Here is a 21077-nt window from a genome sequence, read left to right as displayed (position 1 = left end):
GCATTCAAATATTTCATTATACAGGCCATACGTGTTACTGAAATCTTTTATAACATTATACATGTCTTCACTGTCACTTTTGATCAATTTAATCTGCCTATATATATATATATATATATATATATATATATATATATATACATACATACACACACACTTACATGACGCGATCCTACGGCGTCATCTAACTGACGCTAAAGGAAAGCGTCTGTTAGAGGACGCGGTTAGGTTTAGGTGTGGGGTGGGGGTAGGGTACACGCGATCCTAGGGCGTCATCTAACTGACGCTAAAGGGCGCCTAAAGCGTCAGATATTGAAGCATGTCCAAATGCTTCCCAAGGCGTCAGTTAGGTGACGCCTTGGGAGTGAGAATGGGCTGATATATATATATATATATATATATATATATATAGACATACAACCCTAACTTTCAAACCTAAATGTACACTATAAAATAACAACACTGACCAGAAAATGAGGCTCATACTTGTTTTAATGATAAGAGAGTCATGGTCTTCACAATAATAAACTGAGCAGGAAGAAGGAAAGAAAGAGAGATGAAGAACCCACCAGGTTGTAAGATTAGGAAGAGAAATGAAGGACACAGCAGAAAGTCACTCGTTCTCCTCCACCACATTTAGAGAATCTTCCTCATCAGGTTTCTTCTCTTCCTCCACCAACTGTTCTTGATTTACTGATTCCTGCTGTTCTTCCTCCACCACCTGTTCTTGATCTACTGACTTCTGCTGTTCTTCCTCCACTAACTCCTGTAGTTCCTCTAGCACTTCTTCCTCCCCAAAAACGTCCTGGCTGTTGTGGTTAGTGTGATTTTGCTCAAGTTCGCTCTGAGAGACCACCTCTCCGTCCACTATTTCTTGGGTGATGATGATGGCTTTCTTAAGACCTACGGAAGACGGAAGAGGAGGAGCTGGAGACAGAACATAGGCTGGATGTTAGAGTCAATCTTTCGTAACTCATTACAACATTTATGTAGCTTAGTCATTTTTCTCTAAAAACATTAGAAGCAAACAAATCATTAATGTTTAACACTGCTGCACAGGGCTTGACATGAACACCCACTAACCCATCGAATTGTGCAATGTAGTGTCAAAATTATAGGTCGATACTGAAATATCTTAAACCCTTCCAATACTCATTTTCTGCAGAACAGATACGGGATACCAGCTGCATTAACAGGACTAATTTACTAATGAATGTAAACAGTTGAGAAAGAAAGCCATGTGCAACAATGGATCTGTGCGTAAGGTCTTAAAGTGACAGCAGCCTAATATTCCTGGCATTATTATATGGCAGTTTTTCCTCCATGTTATCAATGTCAAAATTGTGGCTAGTGAAAATGTTGAGTGGCAAGTAACTTTGAAAAACCACTAGCCACAGTGGCTGGTGAGCAAAAAAGTTCATGTCAAGCCCTGGTGCTTGCATATTTTAGTTGAGAAAGCAACTTTTGTAATCGGCTAGTCAATATTATTTGGGTCATTCTACAATCAAATGCCTATTGCAGTTTGAAAGGGTAATTTTGCAAGTGAGTTTTTGTCAATTCTATCAGAAAAATTATGTTAAATAGATAATACAATGGATTGCGCAATCACAATATTATAAGTTCATAAAGCTAAAATGTGCTTTGAGAATTTAATGTTGATATTTTTACAAACATCTACTTTTTACCGAATTATATTACAAGAATTTGAATTATTTAATGTATTATTAAAACAATATATATATATATATATATATATATTAGGGCTGTCAAGCGATTAATCGCATCCAAAAGAAAAGTTATATGTGGGTGCACTGTGTATAATTATTTTATATATATAAATACACACACATGCTTGTATATATTTAAGAAATATTTTCATGTATATACTGTATATATTTATATACAAGTTGTCTTATATTTAAATATAAATATTTTACATATAAATAATATTTTTTTCTTAAATATACATGCATGTGTGTGTATTTATATATATAATTATTTAAAAATAATTATACATAGTGCATCCATGAACACAAACTTTTATTTTGGATGTGATTAATCGTTTGACAGCCCTAATATATATATATATATATATATATATATATATCGCTATTAATCGCATCTAACATAAAAGTGTTTATAGGTGTATATATTATATTTACTTTTCACAACAACTTTTAACTTATGTAAGATCCGATTAATCGCGATTAATCGATTTGACAGGACTAGATCTCAGAACAGACTGAGGTGGCTAAAAATGCACATATGAAGGACACAAATGGTACTTGTTTTGTAGAATGACCCTTTTGATTCTTTAACAAATTGCAAAGATGATTATCTTCAAACATATTTGCATGAGGTTAGCAGTGAGAAACATAAACAGTGTGACTGGTGCATGTATGTCCAGCGAGGGTCGACTGTTTACTCGTCTGTGTTAGACCGCAGAGCAGTGAGTGAGGATTAGTGTGACAAGACAAGCTTGATGTGGGTTAGGCAAGCGTTTGTTAACTCAAACTGAACGATGCCTAAAATCTACACGTCACGTACTCACCTGCATACAACGCCTGCTCTAAAGAAAATTCCTCTCTGTGGGAGGGAAGAGAAAACATGAGAGAGTGGCACAAATGTAGGTACTTGCTGGGAAAGGATGCAACTAATTATTCAAGACTGGGGACGATCGAAGTTGAGATCTTAAAGGGATACTCCACCCAAAAATGTTTCATTTACTCACTCTCAAGTTGTTGCAAACCTGTATAAGTTTATTTATAGAACGATTAGAAGAAGAATCGTTCTTCAAAATATCTTCCTTTGTGTTCAGCAGAAGAAACTCATACATTTTTGCAACAACTTGAGGGTGAGTAAATGATATCAAAATTTTCATTTTTGGGTGGAGTATCCCTTTAAGGATCATCCACTGAAAAACCCACATTGAGCGACCACTTTTCTGCAAACCCGGGGGAGGGTGACCCCGTCATTCTCTATGGTGTTTAAAAGACAAATGCTTGCTGGGACACGTTTCTCACAAGCCTGTAGGGACAGAGTTTGTGCCTTGTGTTTGTTACTATAGCGTGACTTCCCTGTGGAAAGATGTGCTAGATTTGCATGGGCAGCTCACCAGGGAAAATGCTGTGTGGAAACAGCAATATTGTGTGATGTGCACATTGCAATCTGTGACCAAATGCTTTTCATAATTAAACATGCTTTTGTATTCGTTCTGAACTACACCAAAGCATTTGAACAAACACCAATATTTACCTTTTAAAGAATAGTTCATCCAAAAATGTGTGGAGAACTTTTTAATTCCACTATAAAAGAACCTTTTGTGCAATGTAAAGATTCTATGAATGTTAAAGTTTCCATAAATGCCAAAATGAGTGTAGTACTGATTCTTTATAAGGGCTTTACACTCCAAAAAATAGTACAAACGGGACAGTACCCTTTCAAAAGGTACTAGTATGTACCATTCAGGTGCAAAAATGCACACTTTAGGTACTAATAAGCACCCTTTAGGGATAAATAAGGTACGAAGGTGAAAGGGTATCATCCCAGTGACAGCTTTTGTAGTTTAAAAAGAAAAGAAAAAACAAGACTTGAGGCAATTTAGTATAATGAATGAGTCAAATGAGCTGGAATATCCATTTTTTTAAACATCATTGTTCACAAACTTTCCATCTTACCTGTTATTGTCCCCCTTGTCGTCAACAACACCCTCCAGAAGGCGATGATAGCTGGCGATCTCTGCCTCGAGTTTGGACTTAATGTTGAGCAGCGCCTCGTACTCGGCCGTGTGGCGCTCCACCTGGGCACGCACCTGTCCCAGCTCACCCTCCAGCTGCATGATCTGAGAGTTGTGTCCACTGACCTCCTGACCGTAACGTGCTTCAGTTTCATGCAGCGAATCTTCGAGAGAACGAATCTGAGAGGCACCAAGCAGAATAAGGAATTTATGTTTCTCATGATTTTAATAACCTTTTCAAATAAAGACCCCTGCTTAAATGCTTGCAATTATTTTAATGGACAAAATAATACTTTTTTAAAAATAAATAGATTATTTTATTAACTGTATTGTTCTTTTTTTTTTTTTTACTTTTTTTCATAGATTATTATTATTCTAAAATGTGGAAAATTAAACAATATTTATTTATTTACATGATATGGAATATCATATTGACAATGCATTGAGTTAAAAATGAATGTGGGAAATAATAATAAAGCAATTATGAAGAATAAGATAATTGAATAATTTTTTTACTTAAGGAGTAGTTCAATTTTCAAAAAACTTTTGCTGATAATTTACTCACCCCCATGTCATCCAAGATGTCCATGTCTTTCTTTCTCAGTCAAAAACAAATTAAGGTTTTTGATGAAAACATTCCAGGATTTTTCTCCATATAATGCACTTCAAATTTAACGAATCTTTTTCCGAGTCAATTTGTTAGTTTCGTTCGTTGAATTAACCAAATGACTCGGAAAAAGATTTGTTCATTTTGATGAACGAGTTCGAATAGGAGAGTCACAAACATGCGTCACAGAACAGAGCAAGGCGAGTATTCGAGCTTATAAAACGTAAACTTTGTTATTTATTTATTAAATAAGCGATTGTTTCACTTGATAAGACCCTTATTCATCATCTGGAATCTTTTAAAGCCCTTTGAACAGTTTGCAGTTTGCACTGAAGTCCATTATATGGAGAAAAATGCTGGAATGTTTTCATCAAAAACCTTAAATTCTTTTTGACTGAAGAAAGAATGACATTGACATCTTTGATGACATGGGGGTGAGTAAATTATCAGCAAAAGTTTTTTTCAAAAGTGAACTACTCCTTTAAGTTACTTAATTTAATCATTTTTTCTTAAGTTACTTAAGTACTTAAGTCAAGTTATGCAATCATTTTTGGGGAGGAAGTTCAACAAACCACGGTATAAAAACAGCTTCTTGTTCCCATGGTTTAAAAAACAATTTGGTGCACAGGAATAACATGATGACATGCATGCACAGAGAAAGGCCTCATAACATTTTTTTGCAATCACATTTCAAGCGATCAAATATGCAAATCACCAAGCAGAATAAGTTTAGACACTTGACAGAAATTATTTTTCTCATAATCTTAATAACCTTTTAAATGGCTTTAAATTCATTCTTTATGTTTCCATTTGTGTTATTTATAGACATCTTCGCTATTATTCCAAAATGTGGGAAATAATATTAATAAAAATTATGTGCATCAGAGATCTGTGATTGTTTCTGTGCATGACTGCTTTAGGTGCAAAAACTCTTGACAAACCACTTTGTTTTTCAGCTTCTGTTTTCTCATGGTTTAGAAAACACATGGGCGCACAGGGATAATGTGTAAATTCAGATGACATGCATGCATGAAGACAAGCATGGAACATTTCATAATCGTTTGAATGATGCACATGTCAATTTGCCAGGTGAGAGCGCTGACTGTGTAGAATGCAAAATGATTTGTCAAGCAGATAATTAGTGTCATTTGTGTACTGTACCATGTTGTGCAGAGCCTGCAGGTCAATTTCTAGAGATTGTCTCTGCCTGCGCAGCTCATTCAGCTCAGTCTTTGATGTCTGCAGGGCTTCTGTGTTCTGAGTCACCTCAGCTGTGATGTTGTCAAACTGGATTGAGAGGAACAAGATATTCAGGACACATGATAGTATAGGTCCGCCTTGTAATTATGCACAAAGCTCTCCTAAATAGAAGGCACATTCCCATAGGGTACAAATTAGGGTCCCAACTCGCTAAAATTAAATGAAAGGATGTGCTTAAGCTTACTTACTTTGGAGGTACAAATGTTTTAAATAGATTTTACATAAGATTTTGCTGAATTTCTAAATATAAATTAGTACCCTTATTCATAGTATACTACCCTTAGTTTATTTTGCAGCGTAAATAAATAATTAAATAAACAATTAAAATCATATATCATTAGAAAATAAATACATTAAGTCAGAAAGGGTTATATGATTCCAAGTACTAGTTTGACTGAGAGCAAAATGTTTGTTTAGGGATGAATGAGATTGCAAACAGGTCAAAATCTACAAATGAATGGGAGATACAGACAACTTATGTGTTGAAAATGATCTGATATTCATGCTAGGATCATTTTAATGTAAAAATAACAGTTTAGGTAATAGATCTAATAGGACTTACGTCACTAATGGTCCACCAAAGCATAGTGTATTGATAGAAAGTGCCAACATTTTGGAAAAAACAGGGTGAGACAACAAAATCACAATACAACTTACTTTATTTTGATACCAGGCTTCAGTTTCCTCACGACTCTTCTGTACACCTCGTTCATACTGCTTGCGGATGTTACTAATGATTTCATTGAGGTCTGGACTGTTTTTATTCTCCATTTGCACATTGACTTGACAGTCGCTGATCTGGCCCTTCAGGTTAGCAACATCCTGTAAAATAAAATGATAAATGACTTTAGTTATACAGTTTTAATAACAGGATCTGGAAACAGTGTGGCAACTAGATAATTAAGTTTGTTTAACGCTTGCCTAAAGCATTGAAAACCAGGTGGGAACATCTGTTGACAGTAGGCTTAAATAGGTGTGTTCGGCTAGAAACAGCGCGATCAATGTACGGCATCAAAAATACTGAAAGAGCAGACAGCTCTATATGCCTTCCAATCTCTCTAGTGGTACTTTAATGTCGTATGAGTTGTTTACTGATTGGTCTGTGTAGCGCTGCTTCAAGACGAACACACCTATTGATTTTATGGTGACTGCCAACTTTAGCACGTTTTAGTTTGAGAAGCATTTTGCCCATATAGATATACACATACATACATTTCTAAATACATAAATAGGCCTACATTTAAATTAAACATTAAGTTAAAGGGGCTATATGAGAAATTTCCATGCATTAATCACCTTTTTTACTGCCAAAGTGTGAACAGATTGTTCAACAACGTAAAAAACGAGACCTTCCCCGATTTCCGAAGTTGCCCATGAAAGCCTGTACAGATTTTTTGTTGGTGAAGGACATTTTTGCCGTGAAAATCAAAAGGACGTGACGTTTACGTTAGCTCTTTAACACATTAAAACAAATGCATGTTAAGGAAAATGGTGAAAGAGCTATTCTGTCATGTAAAGTCAATGACAATGTGTCATCCAAAGAAAAGGGATTCATTCGAACTAATTCAAATAGTCTCCCATAGCCAGATCTAGTCTAAAGTATTAAAAAAAAAACTTCATAATCAAACTATCAGCAGTCAATGTAGGCTCATTTGTCTTACCTCATCTGTTAGCATGATGTTGGTGAATTGCAGTTTGTACAAAGATATCCACATCGCTACGATCATATGCTTTTTTAATACTGCTTTCTCAACACTGTCATTTTTGTTCTGGGTTTTATTTTGTTATTGAGGAAAGCGCGCAACACTACATTAACATATTCATCTAATCGTCGCTCTCAGCAGCTTGGACGGCATTGGGATGTTAGTTAACAGTATATTGCTGCAGAGGTATTAAAAAAAATTAGAGAACTTCACATAGAGTATATCAGTGCATTTAATCTCACGTGCACGCACGAGCAATACGTTCCTGGGTGCAGTTCACTTAATGGCCACCGGTTTCGCTAACAAACATTGTTTCTGAATTCTACATACAACCCCTTTAAATTAAATAAATAACTATAAACTTCAATATAGAGTTCTTGAATCAAATTAGATGAATCAACCTTTGATTTAAAACATAAAAGTCAGAAATCAGTCAAAAGTAGGCCTACATGACTCACTTAATGAATCATTGCGAATGGCACATCCTAAAAAATGATGAAAGAATAGTCACACATAAAACAATGTATTTTAAGTTTATTAAACATTCATTTTAAATATCTGTTAACTACTTATTGCGGACTAGAAGACTGTTGGAGTCTCATTAAACAAAGATCAAACAAACCAGATATGAGTAGTACATCTGTATGTGTTTAATCAGTGTGTTTAAGGCGTATACCTCCTCATGGTTCTTCTTTAGGTACGCCAGCTCTTCTCTCATAGACTCGATCTGGCCCTCCAGCTGCATGCGGCCCATGTAAGTGTCGTCCAGCATCTTGCGGAGACGAGCAAGATCCTGCTCCACCCCCTGCCGCATGCCCTGCTCCGACTCGAACCTGCCCGCACGGGACGGTGCATTTACATGAGAGACTACAGGGCGTATGTCACACTTATAGGATATTGATGTGATGTGGAATTATATCTGTGTATTTGCATTGAGTTAAAACTTAATGCATTTCTTCAATTGTTTTGTTATAAGAGAATAAATAAATATCTCACTTGACTTTGAAATCGTCAGCAGCCAGTCTTGCATTGTCTATCTGTAGAAACAGTCTGGCATTGTCCAAATTCATTTCCTGGATCTACAAACATACTGATATCATTGTCTCGCATTGACAATGTCAATACAGCAAAAATTCCCCTTAAAAAATCTACAATTGCCATTATACTTTATGCTGATAACTAATAGAGGAAAATAAACCATAATAAAATAAACAAATTAAATACACTTTAATATATTGTAGCTCAGTATTTTCTTATTTTAAACCGTCACATCTCATACAAATATAAAAAAGCTCTTGTAGTAATGCATATGCATTTTATTTGTGTAAAATGTTTATCTCTTCTGTGAATGCAGTTCATGTAGTATTTGTTTTTGTGGTCCTTTTTAATGCATCCAGTTTGGTTTTATTATTTTTTTTTACATTTTCTTATTAATATTTTTTCCATTTGACAACAGTTTTGCAGCTTTTGGCGAGGTCACTAATGAAAAATGTGACTCTTTACTTGGTTCAATTAAGATTACTAACTAAAAATGCATTATAAAAATATTACATTTTATTAAACCAATTGAATATTCAATTAATTTAATACATTATCATTAAAAGTTTAAAGGTAGTTGCAGAATTAGCAAGTTGTTCTTACAAGCTTAAATGTTTAGACACACTTGCAATGACATTTTAATTTCAAATGTGATTTTTAATGGATGAGTTGGAGCAGATATGTGAAGGAAAAGCTTCAACAAGTGTCCAGCATTAGCTTGCATCTCATAAAGTTGAGAAAGTGAGCAGAGCTGGAATCTAAAGTGTGGAGAGATTTAGCAGAAGCTCAAATATATGACATTTTTTGGTCACTGTGCCATAAAATGAGGAAAATAATCGGGTGTGTCCAAACATTGTCGGTGTACATTATGATAAAAAAAGCATTCATGGATAGCTAACAAAACCTTTTATTTGCTCACCTGGTTTCTCAGATCAGCAATGATCCTCTCATAGGAGCTCCAGTCTCTGCCGCTCTCAGCTTCTTTTCTCATCAGAGCCTTTTTGATTTGCTCCTCCAGTTTACCGTTGGACTCCTCCAGCAGTCGCACTTTCGACAGGTAATCCCCCAGACGGTCATTCAGACCCTTCATGGTCTCTTTATCATCTATAGGGGGTAAAGTGTTGCTGTTGATCTGCACATGCGGACGCAGTGTGTTTGCCAGATTCCCTATAGCGGATGGGGAGAAAACCCCAAACAAACTGCCCCTGGAGCCCATGCCGCCGGACAGGCTTGAGCTGGAGAAACTCCTGGAAGGGCCCTTGAACGACATGGTGCGGATTAGAGGTGCCTTTGAACAGCTTGCGAGACACGGTCTATTGTTTTACCTGCAGCAGGTACTGTAGGAGTGTGAGGGGGGTTTGGGAACTGCTACATATAGACTCAGCTCTCTACAGTGATTGGTCTGTGGGATGTGAGTCTGCTGCTGCTGCACCTCTCTCATTTGTTTGCAAAATCCTAAAGACCATAAACAAACAAACTAGGAGAGAATTTTTTTTGCACAATGCTGGTAGTTACTGATTGTGTATTACTTAAACAGACTGAGTACTTGTAATTTTATTACATGTTATACTGCTCAGACTACATTTACATTTTTTTTGATAGATTACATGTTATTAACACAATGGCAGTAAATTGTTCTTATTGATTTTTTGTAATTTAATTTGTTTTATTTAGAGTTTGACAAGGCAGGATATTGAAGAACAAAACCCTGAAATGCATCAAACCATACACATACCCTAATTTAGAACACAAAAACAAACAAACAAGGTGAAGTAGCCTAAAACAGGTAGCCTACACAGAAAAACTTGAAATGCATCAGGCTTCATACAATAACACCTGTAAGTTATTAATGAAACAATTTAAGAACACGTGAAATAAACGTAGAATAGATGTTCATGTCTTTTTGTTTCACTTCTGGGCACAATTGATCTTTTCTATCTTCTAAAAAGCCTACTGACTTCATAATCATATATTATACTACATATAAATTTGGAAGGGGAAATTGATTACATCTTTTTGTATTTATTTGGAATTGTTTTTATTTTAAAATGATTTATTTTAAACTTTTTTAGGATTACTTACTAGATTTATCTTATGAATCGCCTGTCCTTCACGAACCACAGTTTGACCTTAGTCTAAAAGTGATAAAAAAAATTTGTCAAATAATAAAGTGTGTAATGTAATTCCAATTACAAATTCGTCCTGTAATTTGAAATCAGTTGCTAAAATTTGTAAACAATCCCATGCATGAGTAACCTGCAAGCAAGCTGCAACTTCAAGACATCAGAATAGTTCAGTTATGAGTTCGCTTTATCATAGAATCATATGGCAAAAATATAGAAAGGCTTGGCATGCTGTACATGAAATGAAATGGAAATACATAGAAAGATGACTGTAGAAGGTTTGGAGGAGGGATGTCTGCGTGCCAGTACCCGCCTCGAACTTCAAAAGCTCCGCGAGATTCCTGTCGCACTATGACGTATGCACATGAGCTCATTGTGAATCTGTAAATTTACAGATAAGACAATCTTCCCGATTAAACTTGATTTTTTTTAAATAGTTGCGGCATCCAGGTGCAAATCCATCCATCCACATGGAAGTTCCCTTTTTGATGAACGTAATGTTGGTCACAAGGTGTGTATGCTGACGCGCACAGTTCAGTGCGACAGGAAGCTCGCTCACGTTTCATAGTGGCAGTGGCAGCAGTGCCGTGAAGGCGTGAACGCGCTAACGGCCGTTTGCTCAGTTGATTAACGTTACACGTCTGTGGATTACAGTTAATGTTGTAAATAATGGTCAGAGTCTTGCACAGACCGATCGTTTCGCTTAATAAGAAGTCAATGTATCGTCAGGAATCACGGGTATTCATTTTGTTTTGCCTGTGTAGCCTTTGTTAGTTTTTTTTACTCAAAGTGACGGGAGCATTTGACATGCAATGAATCACCATACGACCCTGGTTTCAGCTAAAAATTCTTTACTGTTCTAGTAAAGAAAGAAAGAAAAAAAAGACGCCTACATATTGGATGGCCTGAAGGTGAGTAATTTTTGGGGTGAACTAAGTTAACGTTAATCACTTTGAGGTGGAAATTCAAAATCAAATCATAAAAGTAAACATTTTAAAATGATATTTGAAAAGTAAATATAAGCATGCTGCTTGGAAACGCCAAGGTAATATTTCATTCTAAGATTTAAAGAAAATAATTAGATTTTGCTTTACCTTTTGTGACAACGGGTTTTCATGATGCGTCATCAATCCGGAAGTCGGCCATTTTGGAGGCAAAGAACATAAACAGTAAACAACATGGCGCGAAATGCAAATGAATGGCAGTAAGCGATTTACCGTCTTTAGAAAGCACTATAGCAAACTGCCTATGTTTTGCGTCGTTTATCGTTATTTAAATCGATCAAAACACGATGAGTTTTTATCGTGTACCAAAAGTTGTTGTTCATAAGGGGGGAAATGCTAGAAATTGTCCGAAAAACTCCGGAAAAACGGCTTGCAAACCTACGGCTGCGGTCCGGAGGAGCCGAATGGGAAAATGCGCGTGTGTGCAGTGAGCACTTCATCAAAGGTGAGAATACAACTTAAGTTGCTATGTTTGTTTAATGTGTAGCAGTAATGTTTCCGATTTTTTTAAAGTATGTCTGCAAGACGAGGGAGTTTCTGATATCTACCGCCACGATGGCAGGAAAATATTTCAATTCAGTTCTCTCCTGCTTGATAAGTCCTTCTCTATATGATTTCGCACCTACCATGGTTTTTTTTTACTGTGTTTTTAGTGTAACAATGCGTTTAGTAGTACAGATAAACAGTGCAGTCCATGCTCTTGTTTACATCCGAGTGCCTCCATAATGGCCGCTCATCCGGGTTACCGACCAGAATGTGACGTCGGTGAAAACACCAAACAGCCCCAAAGGCTTTTCATCAAAATGTAAACAGCAAAACAATTATGAAACAGAAAAAGTTTTTTACATAACAAAAATATAAAATGTAACTATAAACACATTGTTTTTGTATTTGACAGTTTGTTGCATATTACATGATTCTCTTACGTTACAAAAACCTGAAATATTTTGGCCTTTACCGTTATAGCCATGGTTATAGCCCAGGAAAAAATAAAGAGTTAATTTAACACACACCGACCTTTTGTGAAATCAAGCCCCAATAGCTTATGGGGTAAATTGTCACATCAGGAACTTAAAAAAGTAACCATGTTGCATTAAAATTCAGTTCATTGAAACTTAAAGTTTTAATTAAGTTAATTCAAAGAATGAGATTGGTTTAATCAACAGAAGCTCAAAATGTGATGTTATCTGAACCACATTAATTATATAAGTTGATTTGACAAAACAAAAAAAGTTACAATAGGAACAGAAAAATATGTTTTTGTTAAGTTATGAAACACAAAACAATAATAACTATCATTCCTGCCAGCTAATATGTGTATGTATATATATTTTAAATCCATGACAACTTGCCCCAAGTTGCCATTTATGAAAAATCCGCTCGTCCTTCAACCAGTCAGTTCAAATATACCTTAATTATATGGCTGGCTCGTGTTTGAATGTATATTTATGTAGCCCACATTCTTTTGTGCATTCAAATAATTAAAGTGCATTTTATATTTCTAATAATCTTTTTAATTATGTGATCAGTCTAAGAACTTCCCAATTCTTTATTTCTTCTCTTGGAGTGTGACGTTTCTACATATGGGCACACGAGGGCAGCAGAGAACGCTTGATTTCTGTTACACACAAGAAACGTTCTTCATGAATCATGGGTGCTTGTGCTTCTCAATATCTCGCTCCTCTGTCCTCCATCCAAACCGCGAGGAGTGAGGAGGCTTCCAGAGGAGTTATGAGCGAGGATACACAGGTGTATCCTTTGTGGAAGAGCTTTATCGACCAAACATGACGCACGGCACGTATAAATTCTCCCCCTTTACATCGGTCACAATCATTTTAATTTATACTTTACCCGTGCAGTTTATATAAACCACACTTCTCACATATTTCAACAGGGTATCTTGCTTTATTATTATTTATTATGAAGTTCTTAAATAACCAAACTAATACAACATAAAGGCAGATCCTTTGAGCACTGCTGATGATGCTCTGAAGTGACGCTCTGCATCAAAAAGCTTTTATTCGATTCCTTCGTCCTCATTTTCTTTCCTTGCAGCCTTCCCTCACATCCTGGTGGAGCTGAGACGTGAGGAAAGAAAACGAGGGTGCACAAATATGAATTGAGAAGCACCCCAGGAAGGATGGACTACTTGCACAGCTACTTCCGTGTTCTAGTTAGTACATATTGGAAGTTTCTGGTTTGAGCATTTAGCGCTCACATAGCCTACATGAGAATGCAAATTATCACTGTGTTTTATGGCTGCCAATTGATTAAAACAATGAATAAGGATCTCTTTATTAATTATCTTGAGCCTGATGAAATGTCCCTGTAAATGTATTTTCTTTCCAACTGTGCATTCTGAATATTAAATAGGCTAAATATGAAGAGTTCAGATGCAAAAGCCTCTAAGTGCCATTTGAAATTTTCTTCTAGAATGATCATTTTTATCAAAGTTGTATATTTAAGTTCAGTGATTTCACTTAAATGGCAATGATAATTACCTATTAATTGTTATTTAAGTGAAATTACTGAACTTAAATATACAAGTTTGATAAAAATCATCATTCAAGAAGAACATTTCAAATGGCATTTAGAGGCTTTTGCATCTGAACTCTTCATATATTTATCCACTAAACTTCAGCAGTCCTATATACTACATTTTGAAATTAAATTGACTATTAAAAGGATTGCTTGTGTGAGCTGGTGTTAATTCCAGTCTTTTAAAGTAGTAGAGTGAATGAATGCTCGTGAGGTGCCTGTAACGATATTATCTGTAATGATCATAGAGGAGAATGACAGTCAACGACTTTGAATATTATAGCATTTTGGGCATAAACATGTAAATAAAGAAAAGATTGACATTGGAAAATGACACGGAATGATTAAAATATTTCATCCATTTCAAATAAATAAATAAATGTTCGTGGTTCTTACTGATGTTATTCATCTGTTCTAATCACCTTCACAAGTTTTGATAAACACTGACACCCTGTGGTGAAATAATGATATATTTTTAGTCCGCTGCTTCCTCAGATTGGCTTGGATTAAAACTTAATGTTCTGATAAGTTTGGAGAAGTTTGCAGTCAGTAAAGATAATAATATAGGCTACCCTCTCTTGTCTATAAAAATTGCCAAATTATTGTCCTTATTGCGGACTTTCATTTTAGGTGGTATTTGTTTAATAAGTGAGACGTACTATTTCCAAACGGAAGTGCCTAGTAAAGCCCAGTGCAAGTGGTCCATTGTAGTTCTCTGTGCAGGAGTAAGGTTTCCTGGTTGACCCCAGATCCTTCTCAGTTGTAACTTGCAGAGCAAATCTCAAATTTGCCGGAAGTTCGTCAGGGTTTTCCCAGGCTGGGAATAGGGCCCATTCAATAAATAGTTCAAACTGGTTCAAAAAGCTTTCCCAACGATGTGTGAATCGTTTAAAATTTGCTGAATCAGTAAAAGTTGTTCTCGAGTCAAACGGTCTACTTATCGAACAGAAAACAGTTGAAAAGTAAGTTTTGATAGTACTTTTTAATAGTTTTTAAATGTTTCAAATAAAATGTCAACACGCATACGGATAGGTATTAAAATATGGGGAAATCAGCCTTTTCAGCCGAGTGATGTAAATGAATGTTAGTACTGTTTGTTACTGTTTATTGTAAATGAGAATAAATAAAAAATATATATATCTATATAAATTACTTTGTTTTATGAGTTAAATTATGGCTGCAACAATTTCGATTTCGACGTGATGTAAAAGAATCACTGAATCGTTTTTTGATCTGATTCCCTGAAATGAATCAGACTACCGATTTTTCAGTTTTCAGTGCAGTAGGCTTACTTATTTTTGAATGGACGGTTGATAATGTAAGGCCAGGCAATTTCTTTTAGCAACGCTCATTTATTAAAAGTCTGGAATATTGATCGAAGTTTTCTCTCAAAAATCATATATTTGCTTCTGGAATGGCAAATTTCTCTTCTCTTTTTAATGATATTTATATAGGTAACAACATTGATAATTTCATGTGATTAAACAGTTTTCTTTTTTTCTTTCCAGTAACAGAAAAACATATTTTGTGCAATGCTTTTGTGTTATCTGACATCAGAGATCCCTATGCAAACATCTTTCTGACACAGTTCTGTAGCCTCAATGATCATAATATAACTTGTAAGTATTACTAAATATGTTTTATGGAAAGTGAAGTAGTCATGGTATTTAATATGACTATTGCATGTGTGATAAACCATTGTTTGCATTCCATAAATGCCATAGGTCACAAATCGTTTGTCACAGGTACGGAAAAATCTGGAGTAAACAAAGCACTGGAGACTAAACACTGTGAGCTTTAGTCTCACAAAGAGCGACAAAGATTAGTCTGTTATGAACTGATAAACAACATGGAATGGCCTATGAACATCAGAATCACAATTTACAAGATTATGGATGTCTGAACACATAAATGACTTAAACATGGATCAGACTTCTAAACTCCCATAAGCTATTGTTTGAATCAAACAGCAAAACACAGAATGTATGTGTACACAGAGAGATACCAGTGCATGATCTCCTCAAAATACAGGCTCCTTTTCTAGGAAAATGTATGATTATCATTTAGGAAAAGAGTGTTTTAGTTCAGATCGCTGCACAGCTCTGTCTGGTTGTGCTCAGCTTATCTCAGAGGTGTAGATCTAACAGCTGTAGGCATTTGGTTGTATAAATCTGTATTAGTCTCGTGTAAATCATTCCGACTCAAAGGATCCCAGATGCGTGACAGGCCTGTTGAGATAGGCCGTTTCTCAGGGAGATAAATCACATTTACACCTGATGATTGCTCGTGTACTGTGTTTAATTGACTGGCTGAGCAAAAAATCACCATGCACTTTCAATGTATGCTAAACAGCGGCTTGGATGTTCTTTAAAAGATCTGACAAGTGTGAGCAAATGAGTGAACTATTTCTTTCTTTAAGCAGACGACCTGCTGAGCTTCAATCCCAAGCCGGAATGTTCTGAGCATGGAGACCCGGAGAAGCACAGAGACAGATGACGTCCTGAAACTGACGGCCCAGAATGAGGTTGCTGCCGCTTGCAATAAAGATGATGGAGAGCAGAACAAACAGGAATAAAAAAAGATGAGTATTGCTTTTGGTTAAGTGTATCTGATTTTGATCTAGTTACGTTTTCAGTAACAATACACTCATCCTTCTCTGATAAGTAAAATAATCTATCCTTCTGCTGTCATTGATGAAAGCACCTTTACAATATTGGATCTTATTGGATGTGGTTGTCGGATGAAAGGTCATAGCACAATAAATGGCCTGAATTAAGCTGGCTAGATAGGATGTACCTGTTCTTTTGGGGCATCCATTTCTCTGCTAATGGATTTTATGATACAAGTGAATATAATATACAGTTCTCAACAGATGAGAGGAAACAGTTATATGGGGGACTCTTATTAAACCCTTTAAGTTTTCTGGTCATCACCGCCATAAGAAAATCTCACCAATTTTTATTACCATGATGCATTACATATTTTAAATAGTAAAATTCATCACTATTATGTTTTTTGTTTAGTTGAATTTGTTGCACTGCCTTTTTTTTTTTTTGCTTATTACAATATTTAAAACATTTCTTATGCTTATGTAATTTTAAATATAATTACAAATACAAATTATAAATGTTATAATACAAATATAATTGATTTTAGGGATAAATGACATGTTTTTGTGATTCACTCATCACTCTTTGTTGCGTTCCTCCAGATGGTAAGTCCAGGGAGAGGAGAAGCAACAATATTTAAAATAAAACCAGGGCAAAAAGAGAACAGGAAGTCAGGTTTATGTGCAAATTGAAAAGTGTATTTATTACCATATTGACAAAAGAGAACCAATACAAACTACTCTCTCTGAATGAGACAGCGAGCAAACAAGGTGAGACAAGCAATAAACACAGGCTAAGTAACAACACGGTAACAAGGTTCAACATTAAATAAACAACTAAACAGTCCTCCCTCCACTGAGGAGGTTAACAAATACAAAACAAAAACAACAAAACCGGAAACTGTTCTGAAGTCACCAAAGATGCAAGTCTGTGTTCAACCCACTGGTTGAATGAGGTTGGTCTGCAGTGCGATCTGATGATTTGATGTTTCCCTCATAAAAAGTTATACAAGTTATAAAAAAAAGTGGCATGAGATTTGTGACTTTTGTTACATTATCTATCTAAAAACACAAAAACTGGGCTTGATTGGATTGTTCTGAAGGTAAAAAACAAACAAACAAACACTTAAACAGCTAAAACTTGAAAAACTAAAAACAGATTTTTTATTTTTATTGAATCCATAAATCCAGCATAATTCTGAAAACGTTCAAACAGAAACTAAATGCCTGATATTAGAGCACAAATGTAATGTGAAACAAATATGTTTACTCACACACACATGAGGTGTGACTTCCACAGACAGAATTTGTAGAGTTTAGCAAAAGTAAGCCACAAATGTAGATATGAAGGGGTGAGACCACACACACACACACACACACACACACACACACACACACACACACACACACACACACACACACACACACACACACACACACACACACACACACACACACACACACACACACACACACACACACACACACACACACACACACACACACACACACACACACACACACACACACACACACACACTTTCTATTGGTTTTATTTTCATATTTTATTTTTTTAAGATATACATTTGTGAATACATTTTGACCCTTATGTTCATGTGGCATTATTGTTAAAACCTCAAAAAATCACATCACATATGTATATACACAAAATATCGAAAAATGAAAAGAAAATAGGTTGTGATAGGAGCAGTTGGCCACGTCCAGAAAAATGAATGAATCTCTAAGGTCCTATGCTGGACAAATATATGGTCAAACTTTATTTCTAAAACTTTTAAGTCCTACAGTTTTTCTTATAACCAGCAGGTGCCAGAATTCTGCTTATAACACCTAGATTAATATCCAGAAACAACTTTTTAGATCATCATTAAAATATATAGCCTATATTTTTTTTACAGAAATAATTAATCAAGCAAATTTCAAATGCAATTTTGTGGTAAATAGGTTAAAAAATAGGATCACATATACCCCAAAGCATAGCATAAATGTAATATAGTTGAGAAGTGAAATTTTTCATGAGTGATAAATTCTTTATACCATTGCAAAAAAATCCAGGTCTGTCACATTATCTTTTAAAATTTTTTGAAGTAAGCACTGGCAAGTTTCAGTACTGTTAATTATAGCTCTTTAAAATGCTTTTAAATGAAAAATGAAAAACCGATATAACAAATTAGTTTCAAGCTCATGCTTTCTGAAGTTTGCACCATAAGGCATTTAATAAATCAGAGTGTCCATCAGACTCAGGATTAAAAACACTGGGGTAGGTGTTTATAAAATGCTCTTCTACAATAACATCACTCATGTGCCGTTCATATTCATTAACAAACCATAGCTTGCTTAAACATCAGTGCACAATAGCAGGAGTGAATGTCGTCCCTTATTCTTAGCCAAGAAGAGCCGCTCTCATCAAAACCTCAGAGATTGAAGGGTCAAAGGCTAAATAGACTGTATACTCAATTTTTATGCATTTATCTGAATGGTTTGTATTATTATTTTGATTTATTTTAAATTTGAGTATAGTATGGACACTGTGATATTTCTTTCTTCCTTAAAATGTGATCATTGTGTTTCATATTGTACTTAGTTTATAAACCATTATGTTAATCATATAACTACATATTTATGGAACGATATAGATATTTAACATACAAATATTTAAGTTTATCCCCCGTTTTCACGGCCTAATCCTAGACTAAAATGCATGTTTGAGCTTTTTTAACTGAAAATGTCTTAAAATATGCCACTGCCATTGTTTTGTCTCAAGATGCATGTTAGTAATGTTTTTTTTAAGGCACGTATTTAAAAGCTACTTAGATGGCCTAATCCAATATCACTGAAATGTAATAGTTATCAGGGGTTTCAGTCCCTAAATTAATGCTTTGTCTTCTGAAAGCTGAACGAGTGAGTGGTAATTAGGAAGAAAGTGTTGGGTAGCGAAAGTGCAAGAGAAAAATTTGTGCATGTGTGTGTGGGTGGAGGGGTGAGGGTGTGTTTGTGGTTTTTTACTCTACACTATTGACCTTCCTTAGCTTCTATTTCAAAACTCTGGGGAACAGTTGCAGACTTAAAAGCGTTAATCAAATACTTTCTTCTTTATATAAATGCACATGTGAGTAATGATCAACGTTAGAGAGTCTTGGCCAGTGTTTGTTGTGAAGTTACTGAAATATTCTCTAGGGACTGGACATCACATATTTCACAAGTTACCCTGCAACACAAACCATCAGGACAGTTCAATTTGTCTTTTATATCTCTTGTTTACAGTTACTTTGTGATTTTTAGCCTTTTGTCTTGTGGGTCATACAGACAGTATGCAAACACACAATATTCAAAAGACTTTCTCTTGACTCAGTGTATCATTTAACATTTCCCTAACCGTGATGAATTCAATGTTAGTGCATTTGGCAGCGGAAGGACAGTTTCTGGGAACGAGTGTATAGGGTCTCTGAAAAACACTCTTATCTCAGTCACAAAAATAGCTGACCACATCTATGATCACATCTTAAACCATTGGTCCATTGAAAGTTCTCATTTTGTTCATTTATTTACTTTATGACATCAAATGTATATCTAATTGTAAATGCTTTATCTCAGTGGGAAATGTTTAGATTGTGAATGTATGCTTACTGTCTTTAATGTCCTCAATTTTTAATGATAGAGCTAGATAGATGGATAGGTAGATTTTATAAACACAAATAATAATTGCGCATTTACACAACGTCTGCTCTCACGTCAACACAAAACTCATGCATTGTGGTGCTCTCATGAACGTGTTGGATAATAATATTCTGTAAATAAAGTGGTAAATTATTTTTTTTTGCGCAAACAAAGCACTGGCTTCGCTTCTTAAAATTGAAGTTAAACCACTGGAGTCACATGGATTAATTTCATGATGTCTTTATTACCTATCTGGAGCTTAAAAGTGGTAGTTGCGTAGCTGATATAACTCTAAACTAACTCTTTAATGTTATTTTTTTTTTTAAAATCCCCCCAGGTTTTCTTTTCTTTACAAAATAATTTTTTTTTTGTACTGATACATCTTCTGATATTAAATATTTAAGCAACTTCTGATGCTTAAATATACAGCTATCATTCTGTAAATTCATAAACACATTTTTACAGCATAAACCATTATTAACTGCTTTGTAGTTTTCAACATATTTTTATCAGTATGACAAGTAATGTTTGTTATCTTGGTGACAAATCAGCACAATTTGCAACAACCATGTAGTAGAACACATCACAGAGAACTGAACATTTAAGTTTGCAAGACATAAAAATAAATGTACAAGATGATCAGTGGCAACACACAACTCTCCATCGTACATCCTGGGTCAACTTGACACGCTTATTGTTGAGCCTGGGATAAATAGATGTGATTACCAAGTAATAGAGTGTTTTGTTCTTTTACAATACAGTTCAAAAGTTTGGGGTCTGTAAGA

The 21077-nt window shown here is 35.2% G+C and overlaps 1 protein-coding gene across 3 annotated transcripts; it reads right to left on the bottom strand.

The window, feature by feature from the left end:
• Window positions 1-474: 474 nt before the first annotated feature.
• Window positions 475-9697, bottom strand: LOC120487095 (keratin, type I cytoskeletal 18). 3 transcript variants are annotated; one of them, XM_089133415.1, is made up of 9 exons: window positions 9264-9697; window positions 8303-8385; window positions 7983-8139; window positions 6261-6425; window positions 5505-5630; window positions 3678-3916; window positions 2552-2586; window positions 722-927; window positions 475-679 (listed from the first exon to the last, which is right to left on the bottom strand). In XM_089133415.1, the coding sequence occupies exons 1-9, from the start codon at window positions 9612-9614 to the stop codon at window positions 614-616; spliced, it is 1428 nt and encodes a 475-aa protein (XP_088989541.1). In that variant the 5' UTR covers window positions 9615-9697; the 3' UTR covers window positions 475-613. The 3 variants fall into 3 exon arrangements, with proteins under 3 accessions (XP_088989541.1, XP_039539225.2, XP_039539226.2); XM_039683291.2 differs by having other exon boundaries at window positions 475-927; XM_039683292.2 differs by lacking the exons at window positions 475-679; window positions 2552-2586 and having other exon boundaries at window positions 764-927.
• Between the last annotated feature and the right edge of the window lie 11380 nt (window positions 9698-21077).

Source organism: Pimephales promelas, chromosome 7 (assembly GCF_988280905.1).
Source record: "Pimephales promelas chromosome 7, fPimPro1.hap1.1, whole genome shotgun sequence".
In the NCBI taxonomy this organism is placed as follows: Eukaryota; Metazoa; Chordata; class Actinopteri; order Cypriniformes; family Leuciscidae; genus Pimephales; species Pimephales promelas.
This window is presented reverse-complemented; position numbering and strand designations above follow the sequence as displayed.

Bases quoted from the DNA above. Each gene is read 5' to 3' on its own strand.
- LOC120487095 (XM_039683291.2), bottom strand. From the start codon at position 9,614: ATGTCGTTCAAGGGCCCTTCCAGGAGTTTCTCCAGCTCAAGCCTGTCC. The intron at 8,140-8,302 runs GTGAGATATTTA...CCGTGCGGGCAG, and splicing joins GCTGACGATTTCAAAGTCAA to GTTCGAGTCGGAGCAGGGCA. The intron at 6,426-7,982 runs GTATACGCCTTA...TTTATTTTACAG, and splicing joins TAAAGAAGAACCATGAGGAG to GATGTTGCTAACCTGAAGGG.